Raw genomic sequence first — 21,128 nt, 5'->3', positions numbered from 1 at the left:
TTCCCCTGATACACCCCTTCATTCCCAGCTCTACTCTGGCCTGATACACCCCTTCATTCCCCAGCTCTGCTCTGGCCTGATACACCCCTTCATTCCCCTGATACACCCCTTCATTCCCCTGATACACCCCTTCATTCCCAGCTCTACTCTGGCCTGATACACCCCTTCATTCCCAACACACAACACAAACAAAATAAAGGGTGAGAGGTCAAATGGAAGTGTAAGAACAATGACTAAAGAGTAGATTTCAGAGAAGAGGAGAGTTTTACTTGAAAATCACGAGTTATACAGTATTACAAGAAAAGAGAGTGAGAGAAGGAGAGAGAGAGAGAGAGAGGTGGACTGTAAAAAAGCCTTGACGTCCCAACTCTCACCTGTCAATGACAACTCTCCTCCTCAGTCCCCTGGGGCTGGGTGCAGACTAAACACATGCAGAAAATTGTGTGTGTGTGTGTGTGTGTGTGTGTGTGTGTGTGTGTGTGTGTGTGCAGGTCAGTGCTGTGAAGCGACCACCACCTTAGGGAAGGTCTGTCTGCATAACAATGAGGAAGGATGAAGAGAGACAGGGAGGGAGGGTGAGAGGAAGGATGAAGAGAGAGGGAGGGAGGGTGAGAGGAAGGATGAAGAGAGAGGGAGGGAGGGTGAGAGGAAGGATGAAGAGAGAGGGAGGGAGGGTGAGAGGAAGGAAGAGAGAGAAGGAGGGAAAGAGATAGAGAGGGAGGGAGAGATTGGGCCCTCTGGAACAGGAAGGTGCTAGTGATGACAAGAGCACTTCCTGTCTGACTTTCTTCATTGAAGACACTCACACACTTGCCAGAAAACCTCCATCAACATACACACAAGGACAATGTGCGTCCTTCTTATTATTCCCTCAGTGTCAGGGGGTAAAGTGGGCCACACACGTTCACCTGGGGAAGACATAGAGAGGCGCACAGGAGTGTCACCTTTCAGCTGTACTGACAGCCCTGCCTGAAGACTGAGACTTACCCTCATATACCAACACAAAACACAAGTGTGCACACACACAGACACACAAACACATCATAAAACAGCTCAGCCCAAAGCTGCAGTTTACATGATTTCTTACCAATCAGAGCAAAGATAATACCTTTTGATTTAGTGTGTGTGTGTGTGTGTGTGTGTGTGTGTGTGTGTGTGTGTGTGTGTGTGTGTGTGTGTGTGTGTGTGTGTGTGTGTGTGTGTGTGTGTGTGTGTGTGTGTGTGTGTGTGTGTGTGTGTGTGTGTGTGTGTGTGTGTGTGTGTGTGTGTGTGTGCGTGTGTGTGTGTGTGTGTGTGCGTATTGTCTACAGTAGAGTGATTGTTCAGAAGCGAGGTGAGTTGATTTAAGACTTTTCTGGGTGGAGAGAGATGTGCTGAACTCAACTGAGACTGAAACCAGTCAATGAGCACAAATACCAGTGTGTGTGTGTGTGTGTGTGTGTGTGTGTGTGTGTGTGTGTGTGTGTGTGTGTGTGTTTTAATGAATCAATGACCAGTATTATAACTGATGAAATTAACAGCTGTACTGCTATCACTGTGGCTGGGTTAGTAGAGGATCTATACCTTGCTCGGGTTTGTGTTTGTGCGTGTGTGTGTGCACGCGAGTGTGTGTTTGTGTGTGTGCGTGTGTGTGTGTGTGTGTGTGTGTGTGTGTGTTTGCAGCCACTGTTCTGCTCCAGTGAAGTGGAAGGCCTCACCTCAGCGCTCTGAGACAGCTGCACCCCACAGCCTGCTCATCACTGTGTGTGTGTGTGTGTGTGTGTGTGTGTTCGTCTCTTTAGCCTCATGCATAGGGGCTTACCCCTGTCATCCCAGAATGTTGATTGAGCCTAGGTGTCAGCATATTAAGCCTTCACCCACATTTAATTCTATAGTGAAACTCTGATCTGATCAGTAGATGAATTAAATTACTGTATGTGGGTTGAATTCCACCAACCTGGACTCATGGGTAGATGTAACATAGTAAATGTAAATCCGGGACATTCCAAGTAGTATGATAGTTACGTTTCATATGGTATGTATTCATTGTAAATGTCCATCATCCATTTCATATGATATGTTACAAATTCGCAAAACTTATATGTTACGAATTCCAATTTGTTTTGGCTAACGCTAGGGATTAGGGTTAGGGGTTAAGGTTAGGGTTAAGGTTAGGATTTAGGTTAAAGGGTTGAGGTTAGGGTTAGCATTAGGGGAATAATTAGCTATAATGCTAAGTAGTTGCAAAGTAGCTAAAAAGTAGAAAGTAGTTGAACATTTGCAAATTAGCTAAAATTGTCCATGATGAGATTTGAACCATACAACACGTTACATATCGTACTAATGTTACGTCTAGTCATGAGACCAGGCTGGCTGGGCTGTGTTGGGCTGTTGGCCTACAAGGCTGAGGCTCAGGTGTGAGGGTAGCATTGGCTAACATCAAATTAGGACATGGAAAAACACACACCTCCTGGATTAGAAAATAGGTCAGGTGAAAAAAGAGAGAAGAAGAGAAAGAAGAAGGAGAGATGGATAGAGTGAGAAAGAAGAAGGAGAGATGGATAGAGTGAGAAAGAAGAAGAGATAAAGAAAAATAAAGAAGGAGAGATAGAGAAAAAGGAGAGATGGACAGAGTGAGAAAGAAGGAGAGAGAGAAAAAGGAGAGGTGGATAGAGTGAGAAAGAAGGAGAGATAGAGAAAAAAGGAGCGGTGGATAGAGTGAGAAAGAAGGAGAGAGAGAAAAAGGAGAGATGGATAGAGTGAGAAAGAAGGAGAGATAGAGAAAAAGGAGAGATGGACAGTGAGAAAGAAGGAGAGATAGAGAAAAAGGAGAGATGGATAGAGTGAGAGAGAAGGAGAGAGAGAAAAATGAGAGATGGACAGTGAGAAAGAAGGAGAGATAGAGAAAAAGGAGAGATGGACAGTGAGAAAGAAGGAGAGATAGAGAAAAAGGAGAGATGGATAGAGTGAGAGAGAAGGAGAGATAGAGAAAAAGGAGAGATGGACAGTGAGAAAGAAGGAGAGATAGAGAAAAAGGAGAGATGGATAGAGTGAGAAAGAAGGAGAGATAGAGAAAAAGGAGAGATGGATAGAGTGAGAAAGAAGGAGAGATAGAGAAAAAGGAGAGATGGATAGAGTGAGAAAGAAGGAGAGATAGAGAAAAAGGAGAGATGGATAGAGTGAGAAAGAAGGAGAGATAGAGAAAAAATTGAGGAGGATCTACTTGCTCATTTTGTTGTAGTAGCCTATTCAGCATTTCCACAAACAAGTAAACAAATTACACTGAACACCTTCCTAATTTTGAGTTGCAACCCCTTTCGCCTTGAGAATAGCCTCAATTTCTTGGTGCATGGACTCTATAAGGTGTCAAAAGCGTTGGCCCATGTTGACTCCAGTGCTTTCCACAGTTGTGTCAAGTTGGGCTCCCGAGTAGTGCCACGGTCTAAGGCACTGCATCTCAGTGCTTGAGGCGTCACTACAGACCCTGGTCTGAATCCAGGCTGTATCACAACTGGCCATGATTGGGAGTCCCATAGGGCGGCACAGAAATGGCACATTGTCGCCCGGATTTGGCCGGTGTAGGCCATCATTGTAAATATACCTTTGTTCTTAACTGACTTGCCTAGTTAAATTAACATTTAAAGTTGGCTGGATAGGACAATGGGGGTTGGACCAATCTTGATACACATGGGAAACTGTTTAGTGTGAAAAACCCAGAAGTGTTGTAGTTCTTGACACAAATCACCATACCCCGTTCAAAGGAAGTTACATTTTTTGTCTTGCCCATTCACACTCTGAATGGCACACATACACAATCCAGGTCTCAATTCTATCAAGTTTAAAAATCCTTCTTTGACCCGTCTCCTCCCCTTCATCTACACTGATTGAAGTGGATTTTAACAAGTGACATCAATAAGGGATCATAGCTTTCACCTGGATTCACCTGGTCAGTCAAAGTCATTGAAAGAGACTCATTTATACAACTTCAACTTCCCCTTGAAACATTATTATAATCACCTGTCTTACGCTGAACAACAGCCTCTCTCTTCTCTTCTATCTCCTCACTCTTCTCTCTCCTCTCTTCTCTCTTCTCTTCTATCTCCTCACTCTTCTCTCTCTTTCTCTCTCCTCTCTTCTCTTCTATCTCCTCACTCTTCTCTCTCCACTTTTTCTCTCTCCTATCTCCTCACTCATCTCTCTCCTCTCTTCTCTCTCTCATCTCTCCCCTCTTTCTCTCTCTTTCTCTCTCCTCTCTTCTCTCTCTCATCTCTCTCCTCTCTCTCATCTCTCTCCTCTTTCTCTCTTTCTCTCTCCTCTCTTCTCTCTCTCATCTCTCTCCTCTCTTCTCTCTCTCATCTCTCTCCTCTCTCATCTCTCTCCTCTTTCTCTCTCTTTCTCTCTCCTCTCTTCTCTCTCTCATCTCTACTCTCTTCTCTCTCTCTTCTCTCTCTCATCTCTCTCCTCTTTCTCTCTCCTCTCTTCTCCCTCTCATCTCTCTCCTCTCTCTCCTCTCTTCTCTCTCTCATCTCTCTCCTCTCTTCTCTCTCCTCTCTTCTCTCTCTCATATCTCTCCTCTTCTCCCTCTCATCTCTCTCCTCTCTCTCCTCTCATCTCTCTCCTCTCTTCTCTCTCTCATCTCTCTCCTCTTTCTCTCTCTCTCATCTCTCTCCTCTTTCTCTCTCCTCTCTCTTCTCTCTCTCATCTCTCTCCTCTCTTCTCTCTCTCATCTCTCTCCTCTCTTCTCTCTCCTCTTTCTCTCTCCTCTCTTCTCTCTCTCATCTCTCTCCTCTCATCTCTCTCCTCTTTCTCTCTCTTTCTCTCTCCTCTCTTCTCTCTCTCATCTCTCTCCTCTCTCTCATCTCTCTCCTCTTTCTCTCTCCTCTCTTCTCTCTCTCATCTCTCTCCTCTTCTCCCTCTCATCTCTCTCCTCTCTCTCCTCTCATCTCTCTCATCTCTCTCCTTTTTCTCTCTCCTCTCTTCTCTCACTCTTCTCTCTCCACTTTCTCTCTCTCTTCTATCTCCTCACTCATCTCTCTCCTCTCTTCTCTCTCTCATCTCTCCCCTCTTTCTCTCTCTTTCTCTCTCCTCTCTTCTCTCTCTCCTCTCTCTCATCTCTCTCCTCTTTCTCTCTCCTCTCTTCTCTCTCTCATCTCTCTCCTCTCTTCTCTCTCTCATCTCTCTCCTCTCTTCTCTCTCTCTTCTCTCTCTCATCTCTCTCCTCTTTCTCTCTCCTCTCTTCTCCCTCTCATCTCTCTCCTCTCTCTCCTCTCTTCTCTCTCTCATCGCTCTCCTCTTTCTCTCTCCTCTCTTCTCTCTCTCATCTCTCTCCTCTCTTCTCTCTCCTCTCTTCTCTCTCTCTTCTCTCTCTCATTTCTCTCCTCTTCTCCCTCTCATCTCTCTCCTCTCTCTCCTCTCATCTCTCTCCTCTCTTCTCTCTCTCATCTCTCTCCTCGTTCTCTCTCCTCTCTCATCTCTCTCCTCTCTTCTCTCTCTCATCTCTCTCCTCTTTCTCTCTCCTCTCGTCTCTCTCATCTCTCTCCTCTCTCCTGTTTCTCTCTCCTATTTCTCTCTCTCTTCTCTCTCCTCTCTTATCTCTCTCCTCTTTCTCTCTCCTCTTTCTCTCTTCTCTCTCCTCTCTTCTCCTCTCTCCTCTCTTCTCCTCTCTCCTCTCCTCTTTCTCTCTCCTCTTTCTCTCTTCTCTCTCCTCTCTTCTCTCTCATTTCTCTCCTCTTTCTCTCTCCTCTCCTCTCTCTCATCTCTCATCTCTCTCCTCTCTTCTCTCTCTCTTCTCTTTCCTCTCTTCTCTATCCTCTTTCTCTCTCTTCTCTCTCTCTCCTCTCCTCTCTCTCTCCTCTCTTCTCTCTTCTCTCTCATCCTCTGGTGTTATTTAGTTTGTTAAATAAGAGTTGGTCAGCTATCAGCTGTTTCAAATTAAATCAAGTTGTATTTGTCATATATGCTGAATACAACAGGTGTAGACTTTACCATGAAATGCTTACTTACGAGACCTTTCCCAAAGATGCAGTCAAAAAGCAAGAAAAATTTGCTAAATAAAAAAAGGAAATAGTAACACAATAAAACAATAATCATTCACAATAACAATGAATAACTATAAATAATAATAATTCCCAGATTTACAGGATAATGAGCCAGACACACGCACACACACACACACACACACACACACACACACACACACACACACACACACACACACACACACACACACACACACACACACACACACACACACACACACACACACACTTCTGGAAGATTAATGGGAGTGATTGTCTAATTAGTGTGGTCTCGTTAAGAGTCATTTTTGAGAAACAGGTCACTGCAGCAAAACCACAGGAAGGAGGACATTAAGCAAAGTCAACTAATGAGGGAGTTACTCTATGGGATTGTTAGGAGGGCTGATACAGGTACTGTATGGGATTGTTAGGAAGACTGATACAGGTACTGTATGGGATTGTTAGGAGGGCTGATACAGGTACTGTATGGGATTGTTAGGAGGACTGATACAGGTACTGTATGGGATTGTTAGGAAGACTGATACAGGTACTGTATGGGATTGTTAGGAAGACTGATACAGGTACTGTATGGGATTGTTAGGAGGGCTGATACAGGTACTGTATGGGATTGTTAGGAGGGCTGATACAGGTACTGTATGGGATTGTTAGGAAGACTGATACAGGTACTGTATGGGATTGTTAGGACGACTGATACATGCACTGTATGGGATTGTAGGAAGACTGATACAGGTACTGTATGGGATTGTTAGGAAGACTGATACAGGTACTGTATGGGATTGTTAGGAAGACTGATACAGGTACTGTATGGGATTGTTAGGAGGACTGATACAGGTACAGTATGGGATTGTTAGGAAGACTGATACAGGTACTGCATGGGATTGTTAGGAGGACTGATACAGGTACAGTATGGGATTGTTAGGAGGGCTGATACAGGTACTGTATGGGATTGTTAGGAAGACTGATACAGGTACTGTATGAGATTGTTAGGAGGGCTGATACAGGTACTGTATGGGATTGTTAGGAAGACTGATACAGGTACTGTATGGGATTGTTAGGAAGACTGATACAGGTACTGTATGGGATTGTTAGGAGGGCTGATGCAGGTACTGTATGAGGTTCAGGTTGTTTCACTGAGACAACTCAACATAACAACCAAGACTTGACAGAAGCAACCCTGAGCTGCTCAATGCTCATCACACACCCACACACTCTCACACCCTGGCATACCTTCCTCCTCTGTACACATCGCTGCACAGTGTTATACACAAGTACATCACCATGACAACTGGGACAGGTGAGAGTGGGAGCCTGCTTACCTGTCAATGATGACGGGGTCAGAGGGTGTCTCGTTTCTGTTGCCACAACTTTTCTTATCACAACACCGACTGAGAGGGAGAGAGAGAAAGAGGGAGAGAGAGAAAGAGGGAGAGTGAGAAAGATAGGGAGAGAGAGAGAGATAGGAAGAGAGAGGTGAAAGAGAGATGAGGAGAAATAAACATAGACCGAGATAGATAGACAGAAAGCGAGAGTGAGAGAGAGAGAGAGAGGAGAGAGATAAGAAGAGGGGCGAGAGAGTGAAAGAGAGGGAGAGGGGAGAGAGAGTGAGAGAGAGTGAGACGAATAACATTGGACACTTTATGGAACACAAAGCCTTCACTATCTCATCCCGGAAAATCCAAGTCCCAAGGTCATCTGCCTTTGGTCTAAAGACCAGGAACATGGACTTCACCAAAGAAATCAGAAATACAGACATTGTCATCCTACAAGAAAAATGGTATAGAGGAGATGGGTTGCCCCCTAGGTCACAGAGAGCTGGGAAGGGACTCGGGGGGTATGCTAATTTGGTATAGAGCAGTCCTAATTCACTCTATTAAATTAATCAAAACAGGAACATTTTATATTTGGCTATAAATTACAAAGGAAATTATCTTAACAGAGAAAAATGTCCTCCTGTGTTCTACCTATATCCCCCCACTAGAATGCCCATACTTTAATGAAGAGAGCTTCTCCATCCTGGAGGGGGAAATCAATCATTTCCAGGCCCTGGGACATGTACTAGTCTGTGGCGACCTAAATGCCAGAACCGGACAAGAACCTGACATCCTCAGCACACAGGGAGACAAACACCTACCTGGAGGTGACAGCATTCCCTCCCCCATATGCCCCCCTGAGCACAACTATGACAACATAAACACCAAAAATGTGTCACAACTCCTGCAGGTCTGTCGCACGCTCGGTATGTACATAGTCAATGGTAGGCTTCAAGGGGACTCCTATGGTAGTGAGACCAATAGCTCATCTCTTGGCAGTAGTAATGTAGACTACCTTATCACTGACCTCAACCCATAGTCTCAGAGCATTCAGTCAGCCCACTGACACCCCTGTCAGATCACAGGAAAATCACAGTCTACTTGAACAGAGCAATATTCCATCATGAGGCATCATAGCCAAAGGAACTGAATAATATTAAGACATTCTGTAGATGGAAGGAAAGTAGTGTGGAAACCTACCAAAAAACAATTAAACAACAATAAATTCAATCCCTTTTAGACCACTTCCTGGACAAAACGATTCACTGTAATTGTGAAGGTGTAAACTTAGTAGAAAACATAAACAGTATATTGGTATACCTCTCAGTATAACAGTATACCTCTCAGCTTCCTTCTAAAATCTAAAAACCTAAGAAAATGAACAGCAGTGACAAATGGTTTGATGAAGAATGCAAGAACCTAAGAAAGAAATTGAGAAACCTGTCCAACCAAAAACATAGAGAAAACCTGAGCGTACGCCTTCACTATGGTGAATCACTAAAACAATATAGAAATACACTACGGAAAAAGAAGGAAGAGCACTAAACAAACAACAACACAAAGAGTTATCTTTCCAAAACGGAGATACATGGAGAAACTGGAACGACTGGAACGAATTGCAAAAATCGCTGAAGCTGGAGACTCATATTTCCCCCACTAACTTTAAACATCAGCTATCTGAGCAGCTAACCGCTCGCTGCAGCTGTCCATCTGGAATTAGCCCACCCAATCTACCTACCTCATCTCCGTATTGTTTTGATTTACTTTTCTGATCTTTTGTACACCAGTATCACTACTTGCACATCATCATCTGCTCATCTATCATTCCTGTGTTAATTTGCTAAACTGTAATTACTTCGCTACTATGGCCTATTTATTGCCTTACCTTCTCACGCCACACACTGTATATAGACTATCTTCTTTTCTATGGTGCTATTGACTGTACGCTTGTTTATTCCATGTGTAACTCTGTGTTGTTGTTTGTGTCGAACTGCTTTGCTTTATCTTGGCCAGGTCGCAGTTGTAAATGAGAATATGTTCTCAAATAGCCTACCTGGTTAAATAAAGGTGAAATAAAAATAAATTATATATTAAAAACTACTTCTCCAATCTTTTTGGCCCTATAACAAAGAACAAATAGCTAAAACATAGACATGATCAAATACAAATCTTAGAATCAACTATTAAAGACCACCAGAACCCTGTGGATTATCCAACTAGATTGAATGAAGTACAGAACTAAATACAAACCCTTCAACCCAAAAATACCTGTGGTGTTGATGCTATCCTCAATGAAATCACTTAAACTCTTTAACATCATCCTCAGCTCTGTCATATTCCCCAATATTTGGAACCAAGGACTGATCACCCCAATCCACAAAAGTGGAGACAAATTTGACACCAATAACTACCGTGGGATATGCGTCAACTGCAACCTGGGAAAATCCTCTGCATTGTTATTAACAGCAGACTCATATATTTCCTCAATGAAAACAACGTACTGAGCAAATGCCAAATTGACTTTTTACCAAAATACCGTACAACAGACCACGTATTCACCCTGCACACCATAATTGACAAACAAATCAACCAAAACAAGGCAAAATCTTCTCATGCTTTGTTGATTTCAAAAAAGCTTTAAACTCAATTCGGCATGAGGGTTTGCTATACAAATTGATGGAAAGTGGTGTTGGTGGGAAAACATACTACATTAAAAAATCAATCAACACAAACAGTTAAAATTGACAAAAACACACACATTTCTTCCCACAGGGCCATGGGGTGAGACAGTGATGCAGCTTAATCCCCACCATCTTCAATATATAGATCAATGAATTGGCGAGGGCACTAGAACAGCCAGCAGCACCTGGCCTCACCCTAGTAAAATCGGAAGTCAAATGTCTACTGTTTGTTGATGATCTGATGCTTCTGTCACAAACCAAGGTGTGCCTACAGCAGCACCTAAATCTTCTGCACAGATTCTGTCAGACCTGGGCCCTGACAGACCTGGGCCCTGACAGACCTGGGCCCTGACAGACCTGGGCCCTGACAGACCTGGGCCCTGACAGTAAACATCAGTAAGACAGAAATAATGGTGTTCCAAAAAAGGTCCAGTCGCCAGGACCACAAATACAAATTCCATCTAGACACCACTACCCTAGAGCACAAAAAAACTACACAGACCTCGGCCTAAACATCAGCGCCACAGGTAACTTCCGCAAAGCTGTGAACGAGCTGAGAGACAAGGCACTAAGGGCCTTCTATGCCATCAAAAGGAACCTAAAATTCGACATACCAATTAGGATCTGGCAAAAAATACTTGAATCAGTCATAGAACCCATTGCCCTTTATGGTTGTGAGGTCTGGGGTCCGTTGACCAACCAATAATTCACAAAATGGGACAAATGCCAACTTGTGAGTCTGCAAGCAGATTTCTGCAAAAATATCCTCCGTGTACAACGTAGAACACCAAATAATGCACGCAGAGCAGAATTAGGCCGATACCCACTAATTATCAAAATCCAGAAAAGAGCTGTTCAATTCTACAACCACCTAAAAGGAAATTATTCCCAAACCTTCCATAACAAAGCCATCACCTACAAAGAGATGAACCTGGAGAAGAGTCCCCTAAGCAAGCTGGTCCTGGGGCTCTGTTCAGAAACACAAACACACCCCACAGAGCCTCAGGACAGCAACACAATTAGACCCAATCAAATCATGAGAAAACAAAAAGATAATTACTTGGCACATTGGAAAGAGTTAACAAATAACAATGCAAACAAGAATGGCATTTGGTCCTAAACAGAGAGTACACAGTGGCAGAATACCTGACCACTGTGGCTGACCCAAACTTAAGGGATGCTTTGACTATGTACAGACTCAGTGAGCATAGCCTTGCTATTGAGAAAGGCCGCCGTAGGCAGACATGGCTCTCAAGAGAAGACAGGCTATGTGCTCACTGCCCACAAAATGAGGTGGAAACTGAGCTGTACTTCCTAACCTCCTGTCCATTGTATGACCATAATAGAGACACATATTTCCCTCAGATTACACAGATCCGCAAAGAATTTGAAAACAAACCCAATTTTGATAAACTCCCATATCTACTGGGTGAAATACCACAGTGTGCCATCACAGCAGCAAGATTTGTGACCTGTTGTCACAAGAAAAGGGCAACCAGTGAAGAACACACACCATTGTAAATACAACCCATATTTATGCTTATTTATTTTCCCTTGTGTACTTTAACCATTTGTACATTGTTACAACACTGTATATATACGTAATATGACATTTGTAATATCTTTATTGTTTTGGAACTTCTGTATGTGTAATGTTTACTCTAATGTTTACTGGTAATTTGTATTGTTTATTTCACTTTTGTATATTATCTACATGTTAACATGTTTCCCATGCCAATAAAGCCCCTTGAATTGAATTGAAAGAGTGAGACACGGGAAGAGGGGTGAGAGATTGAGAGGCAGAGGGGCAGAGAACGGAGAGAGTGATTGATTGAGAGATGGGGAGAGAGCGATTGGGAGACAGAGAGTGAGAGATAGGGAGAGGGGTGAGAGATTGAGAGGCAGAGAGAACAGAAAGAGTGATTGATTGAGAGATGGGGAGAGAGCGATTGGGAGACAGAGAGTGAGAGATAGGGAAGGGGTGAGAGATTGAGAGGCAGAGAGAACAGAGAGAGTGATTGATTGAGAGAGCGATTGGGAGACAGAGAGTGAGAGATAGATAGGGAGAGAGAGAGAGTTAGAAGATGTGTATATATATATATATACTGGTTGATATTAGGAGATGCTGGGACAGAGACAGCTTCAGGTTCACAACTCTCTGAAGCCTCTGGTGCTCTATTCTCAGTTAGCACCATGTCTCTATTCTGACATCATTAGAAAACTAGACATCTTATCTTCTCTATTTCTCACAAGTCCTCCCTGTCTCTCTTTCCACCTCCCTCCTGTTCCCCCTCCCTCCCATTTTACCTTTCTCCCTGCCCCCTCTCCCTGTCTCTCTTTCCACCTCCCTCCTGTTCCCCCTCCCTTCTTCTTACATTTTTCTCTGCCCCCCCTCCCTGTCTCTCTTTCCACCTCCCTCCTGTTCCCCCTTCCTCCCATTTTACCTTTCTCGCTGCCCCCCCTCCCTGTCTCTCTTACCACCTCCCTCCTGTTCCCCCTCCCTCCCTTCTTACCTTTCTCTCTGCACCCCTCTCCCTGTCTCCCCACCTCCCTCCTGTTCCCCCCTCCCTTCTTACCTTTCTCTCTGCACCCCTCTCCCTGTCTCCCCACCTCCCTCCTGTTCCCCCTCCCTCCTTTCTTACCTTTCTCTCTGCCCCCTCTCTCTCTGCCCCCTCTCTCTCTCTGCCCCCACTCTCTCTGCACCCCCTCTCTCTCTACCTCTCTCTCTCCCCCTTTCCCTCCCTATATCTCATTATCTCTTGACCTCCTCTCCCCCTCTCTTCCTTTGCCCCCCGCATTTATCTCTCTCTCTCTTTCTCTCTTTCTCTCCCTCTCAGAACTGGGTCATGCTGTGGTCCCACTGGACCTGGGGAGCGTTGCATTCTGGGTACAGGGGGAGGGGGAAGCAGACTGACAAGCCTTTTCTGAATAAACCGATCTTCTGACTGTACCTGGGGGAGACACACACACACACACACACACACACACAGATCATTTATGTTTGCATAATCCCTCTCTCTCTTCCTTTCCCTCTTTTTCTTTCTGTCTCTCTCTCTCTCTCTCTCTCAGCACGCATGATCTATCTTACCTGCACATGATCTCATGAGTCATTAAAACCCGACACATTTCAGGGTTCTTATCCTGTCCCTCATAGGTGATCGCCTGGAGAGAGTGAAAGAAAACTAATTCAATTTTGATGAACTCCCATATCTATTGTGTGAAATACCACAGTATGCAATCACAGCAGCAGGATTTGTGAAGAACAAACACCATTGTAAATACAACCAATATTTATGTTTATTTATTTTCCGTTTTATACTTTAACTATTTGCACATTGTTACAACACTGTATATATACATAATATGACATTTGAAATGTTTCTATTCCTTTGGAGCTTTTATGAGTGTAATGTTTACTGTTCATTTTTTATTGTTTATTTCACTTTTGTTTATTACCTATTTCACTTATTTTGGCAATGTAAACATATGTTTCCTATGCCAATAAAGCCCTTTGAATTGAATTGAGAGAGTGAGAGTGAGAGTGAGAGTGAGAGTGAGAGTGAGAGTGAGAGAGAGAGAGAGAGTGAGAGTGAGAGTGAGAGTGAGAGTGAGAGTGAGAGTGAGAGTGAGAGTGAGCGTGAGCGTGAGAGTGAGAGTGAGAGTGAGAGTGAGAGTGAGAGAGAGAGAGAGAGAGAGAGAGAGAGAGTGAGAGTGAGAGTGAGAGAGAGAGACAGAGAGAGGTTTGGTTTGTTAGTAAAATAGAGTTTGCCAAGTGGTTTTCATTTGGTAGCATGAGATACATAATGTGTATGTGCGTGCGTGCGTGCGTGCGTGCGTGTGTGTGTGTGTGCGTTTGTGAGCAGTTGATCTGCCAGACTGTAGTATAGTGCACCATCTGGCCCGTCCACCACCTCTTCCAACATCCTCGGTCCAGTTTCACCTCTCGCCAACCACACTACATACTCTCAGACCTGTGAGTCACACACAGACAGACACACACACACACACGTACCCACGCACACATTGCCTTTCATGAAAGAGATGGTACCTGTTTGGTCATGGAATCAATGAGGCGCACGTAAAAGTCCTGTTCTGTCCTGATACCTACATACATACAGAGAGAGAGAGAGAGAGAGAGAGAGAGAGAGAGAGAGAGAGAGAGAGACAGTAAAGATAGATATATACAGTAAAAAGAGAGAGAGAGAGATACATTAGAGAGATGTATACAGTAAAGAGAGAGAGAGATACAGTAAAGAGAGATATATACAGTAAAGAGAGAGAGAGAGATACAGTAGAGAGATAAGGTAAAGAGAAATATATATATACAGTAAAGAGAGAGAGAGATACAGTAGAGATATATATACAGTAAAGAGAGATATATACAGTAAAGAGAGAGAGAGATACAGTAGAGAGAGATATATACAGTAAAGAGAGATATATACAGTAAAGACAAGAGATATATACAGTAAGGAGAGAGAGAGAGATACAGTAGAGAGATATATGCAGTAAAGAGAGATATATACAGTAAAGAGAGATATATATATAGTAAGGAGAGAGAGAGATACAGTAGAGAGATATATGCAGTAAAGAGAGATATACAGTAAAGAGAGATATATACAGTAAAGAGAGATATTTACAGTAAGGAGAGAGAGATACAGTAGAGAGATATATACAGTAGAGAGAGATACAGTAGAGAGAGATATTTTTTTATTTTACCTTTATTTAACCAGGCAAGTCAGTTAAGAACAAATTCTTATTTTCAATGACGGCCTAGGAACAGTGGGTTAACTGCCTGTTCAGGGGCAGAACGACAGATTTGTACCTTGTCAGCTCGGGGGTGTTGAACTTGCAACCTTCCGGTTACTAGTCCAACGCTCTAACCACTAGGTTGGGCCAAAATACCAGCAACAGTGTGTGAAAACCTTGTGAAGACTTACAGAAAACGTTTGACCTCTGTCATTGCCAACAAAGGGTTTATAACAAAGTATTGAGATAAACTTTTGTTATTGACCAAATACTTATTTTCCACCATAATTTGCAAATAAATTCATAAAAAATCCTACAATGTGATTTTCTGGATTTTTTTTCTCATTTTGTCTGTCATAGTTGAAGTGATGAAAATTACAGGCCTCTCTCATCTTTTTAAGTGGGAGAACTTGCACAATTGGTGGCTGGCTAAATACTTTTTTCCCCCACTGTATACAGTGAAGAGAGAGAATGACAGTTTAGAGAGAGAGATAGACAGTAAAGAGAGAGAGATAGACAGTAAAGAGAGAGAGATATACAATAAAGAGAGAGAGATATACAGTAAAGAGAGAGATGATGACAGTAAAGAGAGAGATATACAGTAAAGAGAGAGAGATACAGTAAAGAGAGAGAGAGATATACAGTAAAGAGAGAGAGAGATACAGTAAAGAGAGAGGATGACAGTAAAGAGAGAGATATACAGTAAAGAGAGAGATGATGAAAGTAAAGAGAGAGATATACAGTAAAGAGAGAGATATATACAGTAAAGAGAGAGAGATATACAGTAAAGAGAGAGATGATGAAAGTAAAGAGAGAGATATACAGTAAAGAGAGAGATATATACAGTAAAACGAGAGAGATATACAGTAAAGAGAGAGATAATGACAGCAAAGAGAGATATATACAGTAAAGAGAGAGAGATACAGTAAAGAGAGAGAGAATGACAGTTTAGAGAGAGAGATACAGTAAAAAAGAAAATATATACAATAAAGAGAGAGAGATATACAGTAAAGAGAGAGGAAGATACAGTAGAGAGAGATATACAGTAAAGAGAGATAGATATACAGTAAAGAGAGAGATATACAGAAAAGAGAGAGAGAGAGATACAGTAAAGAGAGAGAGAATGGCAGTTTAGAGAGAGATACAGTAAAGAGAGAGAGAATGACAGTTTAGAGAGAGATATATATAGTAAAGAGAGAGAGATATATACAGTAAAGAGAGATACAGTAAAGAGAGAGAGATATACAGTAAAGAGAGAGATAATGACAGTAAAGAGAGAATGACAGTAAAGAGGGAAATATATACAGTAAAGAGAGAGAGATATACAGTAAAGAGAGAGGAAGATACAGTAAAGAGAGAGAGATATATTCAGTAAAGAGAGAGGAAGATACAGTAAAGAGAGATATATACAGTAAATATATATATATATATATATATATATATACAGTAGAGAGAGAGATATTCAGTAAAGAGAGATATACAGTAAAGAGAGAGAGATATTCAGTAAAGAGAGAGAGATATACAGTAAAGAGAGAGAGATATTCAGTAAAGAGAGATATACAGTAAAGAGAGAGAGATATTCAGTAAAGAGAGAGAGATAGACAGTAAAGAGAGAGAGATATTCAGTAAAGAGAGAGATATACAGTAAAGAGAGATAGATATACAGTAAAGAGAGAGATATACAGTACAGAGAGAGAGATATACAGTAAAGAGAGATGTTAAAGAGATACATAGAGAAACATACAAAGATAGTTAGCCTGTACGGTATGTATGTATGTATGCTATTAGTATTCATGAGCCTAATGGTCATTTTGGTTTCAGATTCAATTAAAATGCAACATTCTGAATGTGTTATTGTTAATAGGAATAGAAGATTGCCCATTTTTTGTAGAGCACATAAGTCTGTGACATGCTCTACAAAAAGTTCATGTAAAAAAAAAAGATATACACTAACGTCAAAAGTTTGGGGTCACTTAGAAATCTCCTTGTTTTGAAAGAAAAGCATTTTTTTGTGTCCATTAAAATAACATCAAATTGATCAGAAATACAGTGTAGACATTGTTAATGTTGTAAATGACTATTGTAGCTGGACACGGCTGATTTTTTATGGAATATCTACATAGGCAACCAGAGGTGGTGGAAGCAATGTGATGGTCTGGGGTGCTTTGGTGGTGGTAAAGTGGGAGATTTGTACAGGGTAAAAGGGATCTTGAAGAAGGAAGGCTATCACTCCATTTTGCAACGGTGCTTAATTGGAGCCAATTTCCTCCTACAACAGGACAATGACCTAAAGCACAGCTACAAACTATGCAATAACTATTTAGGGGAGAAGCAGTCAGCTGTTATTCTGTCTATAATGGAGTGGCCAGCACAGTCACCGGATCTCAACCCTATTGAGCTGTTGTGGGAGCAGCTTAAGCGTAAGAAGTGCCCATCAAACCAATCCAATTTGTGGGAGGTGCATCAGGAAGCATGGGGTGAAATCTCTTCAGATTACCTCAAGAAATTGACAACTAGAATGCCAAAGGTCTGCAAGGATGTAATTGCTGCAAATGGAGAATTATTTTTATCGAAAGAAAAGTTTGAAGGACACAATTATTATTTAAATTAAAAATAATTATTTATAACCTTGTCAATGTCTTGACTATATTTCCTATTCATTTTGCAACTCATTTCATGTATGTTTTCATGGAAAACAAGGACATTTCTAAGTGACCACAAACTTTTGAACAGTAGTGTATATTAATAGGCTAATAGTAATGCTTACATTAAGTTCATATTTTTTATAATAATAACAATCAATGTTATTTTCGTATGAAAATAACACATTTGCAATTACTGTAATTTTTTATCCCATATATTTAATTCAAATTAATTATATTGCATTAGAATTCCCTGGGGGATTGGTATGTAATAAATCTGTGTGTTTGTGTGTGTGCTGACCATACCATTGCTGTATAGGAGCAGTAGCCTGTACTGTATCCCATTGTTGGTCTTTTCCCCTGACGTTTCCTGCCAACACACACACTCAGTCAGGTCACAAAGAACAAAACCCACTACACACACAGATTTACAAAAGGCTGTCTTTAAATGTACCAAATGTATATTTCGATATCAATATCAGAAACGATATAACAACTTTTTTTTAAAACTATATGTAAATAATTTTCAAAATATGTCCCACGATAAATATAACTCATGGTAATGAATTCAGTGCCTTAGAGCGATATAAAAGTGATATGACTACTTAGGCAACAGAACGCCGGCGTATATACCCTACTAATAAATTAGATTTGTGTTTAACAAAAAATATTCGATTTTAATACTGGAACAATATCCTACTGAAAGAAAATTGCATGTCTAAAGAGTTTTCTGGTGACAATTACAAAGGTTTAATGCTGTAATATTGTCAATAGCAATAAATGATGATACAATTTATCGTTAGAACGCTGAAAGATGAGCAAATGATCGACGCGGACAGGGGCTTTAAGCGGCGGGTTGTGGGTCAAAGATATGAGTAATAAATACACGAAGTATCGAATAAAACAGATGGTTCCTTCCATGTAGTCCAAGCTAATATAAAAACAACTCAAAACCACATCTATTAAAATGATATATCTATTCAAATTATTGTAAGACAACATTTGTATTTTTAATTGTAGTAATAAATTAAGCAATATATTCATGAGCCTCGTGCATGTAAAGGAACTGCTGCAGATGTCAAATCAATATATATAGGCTGCTGATAGGTTTATGGCTTTCATAATGTTTTGTGAAAACTCACTTTTTCCTTTTCAACAAATCCAACGAAGCTGGTTCTCTCTATCTCCACCGGCTGGCCTTGTCTGTCGTACAGAGCCAGCACGAAGTGGAAGAAGTTGGACTTGCGAAGGTTGGAGGGCGGTTGTTTCTCGAAATGTGCCCGGGCTAGAGCCACTCCGCTGCGGATACAAGCAGCACCAAGACCCATTACCACACCTTTCACATGGATGCCACTGAATTACACGTGGTTTCAACAATTCGAAGTAAAATAGTAAAACACTAAAATTCTGGCCCCGAAATTGTCAATATATCTTGACTTTCATTTTACATTTTAAACAATTTTGAAAATAAATTCAGGCTGAAATGTCATAATTCCACTAGGTCATTTGCACATGTCTGAAAAGAGTTATGGGCCAAACAAAGATGATTTACAAATTGTCAAAGTATAGCCTTACCCTATATGGATAGTTGGGATTTGGTCGCTATATGAATAGTTGGGATTTGGTCGCTATATGAATAGTTGGGATTTGGTCGCTATATGAATAGTTGGGATTTGGTCGCTATATGAATAGTTGGGATTTGGTCGCTATATGAATAGTTGGGATTTGGTCGCTATATGAATAGTTGGGATTTGGTCGCTATATGAATAGTTGGGATTTGGTCGCTATATGAATAGTCAATGCTTGATGTGGGGACCTTTTGCCTAGTTGCCTAATTAAATAAAGGTCAAATAAAAATAAATAATACTAATTGTCGACGGACTGTAATAGTCAACGTGTCTCGAAAATAATGATTATATTATTGTTTTACTACGTTATAATTATTGACGTGTCATTAGAAATAATAACTAGGCTGTAAATTTAGGCCTGTGTCTGACATGTTTAAATCCTTTGGATATAGTGTTTAATTTTGATTGATTTGATAGGCTACTGGCTAACAGGCTACCTGAATAAGTTACAATGAACAGAATCAAAACCATTGAGTAAGCTATGCCTTAGCCTAGCTTCAATCACAGACATGAAGCCTGCAAGCTACAGTCAAATCCCCCAAGTCAATATTAGGCTATATGCCTAGAAAAGGAAACCAACCGTCCATTGGGAGCGCAATGCTGTCCCAAAACACATGTGGTACGTCTCAGACAACGAGTCTGGGGTAAAAAAACTCCCATATATATCTTCTCCATTCCCCGGGGCCAGTATTGACTGCCTAGCCACCTCGGGCTTACCTCTGGGCGGCTGTGTTTGCGTCCAGCAGCCCGGCGCCATGCATCCAGCTCCGCACGGCGTTCATCCCGGTCAACAAGGGCTCTTCTTTCATAACACTCCCGCTCCTCTGGATGTTCTCCTGGATCCCAAACATCAAAACACACGTTTCCTCCTCCCGTCGCAATATGTGCCTCTCGCTTCCTTTTTATTCCTTCTCCGTGGCTTTTGATCACGCAGACTAAAGAGAGATGTTCGGTGCGCAAGTGGCGCGGTGTTTCTCACTTATTTTTGTAGTTTTCACTCAGAAACGAGAGAGAGAGAGAACTATGAACGCGATGAGGGTCTGGAAAGGGCGCTGTCAACGTCCAGGGGTTAGTGGGCTGTGCGTCAACAACTCTTGTGAAGAAGAAAAGTCCTCCAGGACCATCAGGTGAACGCGATGGGCTGGGGTGGGGTGGGGTGGGGGGGTGCTCCCAGAAATCAGTAAACGTAACTTCAAAAAAGAGCCAACATTTTAGAGAAGGGAAACAAGCATCAACCAATCAAGTTATTTTCTTCCTTTAACCTATTGTTGCGCTATTGTCTTCAGAAACCTCTCAGTTCTCTGATGAAAGGAGCGTGTGAGGAGACGCTAGGCCATAGATCCGTTCGTTGCTCCTGTCCGTTCGCTGCTCCTGGAGTGAGCGGTGGTCTCTCCTTCCCAAAGGAAACACTTCTGAAGGTCTCCGGTAACCGAACACGAGTGAACTCAGCTGGAAGGGAAGCGGGCGTGTCTGGTGAAGAGGTGGGGCAACACCCCCATACACAGTGCGTGCACGGTCGCTCATCATCATCTATCGATGGTCCTCAACCCAGCCATGTTGTATCCCCCGCCTAATGCACACAGTCCTGCCCCAAACACTTAACCAGGGTGTGTGTATGCGTGTAGGTGTGTGCGTGTATGTGTGTGCGTATGTGCGTGTGCGTGTGTGTGCGTGCGTGCGTGCGTGTGTGTGTGTGTGTGTGTGTGTGTGTGTTTGTGTGTGTGCGCGTGATCACAGGGCATGCCTTCGGCTTTGACATCTCTCTCTCTCTCTCTCTCTCTTCTCTCTCTCTCTCTCTCTCTCTCTCTCTCTCTCTCTCTCTCTCTCTCTCTCTCTCTCTCTCTCTCTCTCTCTCTCTCTCTCTCTCTCTCTCTCTCAATTCAATTCAATTCAAGTCAAGTCAAGGGGCTTTATTGGCATGGGAAACATGTGTTAACATTGCCAAAGCAAGTGAGGTAGATAATATATAAAGTGAATATATAAAGTGAAATAAACAATAAAATTAACAGTAAACATTACACATACAGAAGTTTCAAAACAATAAAGGCATTACAAATGTCATATTATATATATATATATATACAGTGTTTTAACAATCTCTCTC

The 21,128-nt window shown here is 42.0% G+C and overlaps 1 protein-coding gene across 2 annotated transcripts in view; it reads right to left on the bottom strand.

Moving 5' to 3' along the window:
- LOC110487777 (transcription factor COE1) overlaps nt 1–20,751 on the bottom strand; it is a 140,839-nt gene extending 120,088 nt beyond the window's left edge. For both annotated transcript variants that reach the window (XM_036943291.2, XM_036943293.2), the window contains exons 1-6: nt 19,742–20,751; nt 18,539–18,695; nt 17,703–17,766; nt 14,057–14,112; nt 13,097–13,170; nt 7,334–7,402 (exon numbers count right to left, since the gene is read on the bottom strand). In XM_036943291.2, the coding sequence (XP_036799186.1) occupies nt 7,334–7,402; nt 13,097–13,170; nt 14,057–14,112; nt 17,703–17,766; nt 18,539–18,695; nt 19,742–19,875 (554 nt within the window). In that variant the 5' untranslated portion in view covers nt 19,876–20,751. The remainder of the gene's footprint in view (nt 1–7,333; nt 7,403–13,096; nt 13,171–14,056; nt 14,113–17,702; nt 17,767–18,538; nt 18,696–19,741) is intronic.
- Between the last annotated feature and the right edge of the window lie 377 nt (nt 20,752–21,128).

This window comes from Oncorhynchus mykiss, chromosome 14 (genome assembly GCF_057628025.1).
Source record: "Oncorhynchus mykiss isolate SJ-2025 chromosome 14, ASM5762802v1, whole genome shotgun sequence".
Taxonomy (NCBI): Eukaryota; Metazoa; Chordata; class Actinopteri; order Salmoniformes; family Salmonidae; genus Oncorhynchus; species Oncorhynchus mykiss.
Note: the sequence above shows the minus strand (reverse complement) of the source record. Positions and strands in the feature narration are given on the sequence as shown.